Source organism: Salvia splendens, chromosome 5 (assembly GCF_004379255.2).
Source record: "Salvia splendens isolate huo1 chromosome 5, SspV2, whole genome shotgun sequence".
Classification (NCBI taxonomy): domain Eukaryota; kingdom Viridiplantae; phylum Streptophyta; class Magnoliopsida; order Lamiales; family Lamiaceae; genus Salvia; species Salvia splendens.
In genome coordinates, this window is record NC_056036.1 from 19399660 (window position 1) to 19401762 (window position 2103).

The 2103-nt window shown below is 51.2% G+C and overlaps 1 protein-coding gene across 1 annotated transcript; it reads left to right on the forward strand.

Moving 5' to 3' along the window:
* The first annotated feature begins 314 nt into the window (after positions 1–314).
* LOC121803942 (chromodomain-helicase-DNA-binding protein Mi-2 homolog) lies at positions 315–1808 on the forward strand. Its single transcript, XM_042203517.1, has 2 exons — positions 315–1124; positions 1446–1808. Exons 1-2 carry the CDS (start codon positions 315–317, stop codon positions 1806–1808), a joined length of 1173 nt encoding a protein of 390 aa, XP_042059451.1.
* Positions 1809–2103: the final 295 nt, after the last annotated feature.

Below are 2103 nucleotides of genomic sequence, written 5' to 3' on the forward strand. Positions count from 1 at the left end.
TTTGAATTTGGGGCTTGCTGCAGCTTTGCAGGCGGGCAGCGACTGAAAAGAGGCGCGTGGTGCAGTGAAAGGACGGGCGACATCCAATCAGGAGACCGCTAGCTAAACCGTCCCTCACACTAACCAAGGCCAACCTAGAACCACCCATCACCGGTTACAAACCCCAACTACCCTTTTTCCACCCCATAACTGAACCCTCTCTCCCATTTTTCATTTCACAAACCCTCAATTTTTCCATTTCTCTCTGCAATTTTCCACCATCACTCCACAAAAACCACCACCCACATTCATCCAAGAAATCACATGTCTAAGCCATGGGAAAGAAAGAATGGGCAACAAAAATCAAACCCACTTCAACCCGCAGGGAAGAAACTCCAAAATCACCACCGCCGCGGGAAGAACGGGCGCCAAGCCCACAACCACCGGAATCGACTCCTCAGGCGCCAATAATGGTTTCCTTGGATGCAATGGCGGAATTCCTTCGACTGCAGGACCCTAACAGAGATTGGGCGGCGGCGCTGGCCGGTTTTAGTCAAATGGGGGGAAAAGGGAGTATGACCGGAGGAGCCCCATCTGAACCGAATGTGCAATCCATGGTACAACCAACTGTTTACATTCCGATTTCCACCGAAATTCCACCAGAAAGAAAATCTCCATCAGTAACCGTACCGCCAGAATCTTCGGAACCCTCCCAAACTTCACAACAAAGTGATTCGATGGAGGTTGACCCCATATCCTCCCATTACGATTCCGACTCAGATGAACGTGAAGCGAGGAAAAGCAGGGAACAGGGGAGCCTACAGGGAGACGATGAACCAGAGAAAACGTCGGCGGCAGGGACCGTTTCTCAAGGAACGACGAGGGAAGAGATAGATTTAAATGAGACGGCCAAGAAACAAGGCCTAATGACGGATGACGAATTTCGGGTGATTTTGGATGGAGTAAACCAGAGGGAAGATGATACTGCCACGATGGTTGAGAATCTGAACCTCACATGTGGGGCAGTAGGAGAAGATGAAGAAGGCAGGGTAGGAGAGAAAGAGCTAGAGTCAGTGAACCCCCAGACAGAGGCGGGGAAGAGTGATGTGCATGTGGAAGCAGAAGAAACAGAAGCAAGACCAGAAGTACCCAACCCAGTGGCACCTCCGGTGATGAAACCGAACGCCGTCAAGAGGATGTTGGTGTTGAAGGGCGAACCTGAGGCTAGTCGGCCAAAGCCGCAAAGGGTATCTCAACGATGCTTAGGAAAGTGGGCAGCTAGTAAGGCGAAGCCGAACACGGAGGCAGATCCCGTGGAGATCTTGAGTCAAGAGGAGAGGACCACTCCCACAAAACCTGGGGAGGAGTCTTTACCTGCTACTGACCTAGAGGATACTGCAATGGAAACCGAAGCGGTCTCTCCAACACTGAGTGGCCAAGGTGAAGAGGTTGACGGGATGGCTGAGGGTCTGGACCTCGCATCCAAATCAGTAGGCCACGAGGAGCAGAGAATTGACAATGCCCGTACCAGCGGAGAGACCGGCCCTACTACCCAGGATACACTTTCAACACAAGCTGAGAAGGAACCCGAAGAAGAGAAAGACGAGGATGACGGAGAGGAAGCCAGATATCAAGAAAGGAAACGGAAAGGGAAAGCCCCTGTCAAGAAGAATCCCAGCAGCAAGAGGCAGCGCACATTCAATACTGGCGTAGTCATAACTGAAGCCACTCAGAGAACCCCACCAAACCGCAGAGAGTCGAGCGATAACGATTACACTGCCAGTGATGAATCCGAATCAGATAGCGATACATCCATGGAGGATGAGTAGTACAAGGAGAAACAACTCCCAGGCGATCATCGGGAGCTATTACATCCTCCTGCGGAGAGACTCCGATTCAGAAGATGGGCAGTGGAACTCACGGACGAGTTAGTGGAGGAGATGAAACTTTTCGACTCCAAAAAGCTCCAAGATGCTTTCGGCACCAAGGATGACAAGAGCAAACAGGTTAAATGTGGAAAGGTACTCCACTTCCCTTCCTTGGATGAGTTGGAAGCTCGTGAGTCGTTTGTGGCCTATTTGCGTGCGTTCGGTTTTGAGTGGTTGTAGTAGAATGGAGATCCGA

What these genes read in the sequence shown, in the direction of transcription:
- LOC121803942 (XM_042203517.1), top strand. Translation starts at nt 315, where the DNA reads ATGGGAAAGAAAGAATGGGCAACAAAAATCAAACCCACTTCAACCCGC. An exon ending in AAACAGAAGCAAGACCAGAA is followed by an intron (nt 1,125 to 1,445) that starts GTACCCAACCCA and finishes GGGATGGCTGAG; the next exon opens with GGTCTGGACCTCGCATCCAA.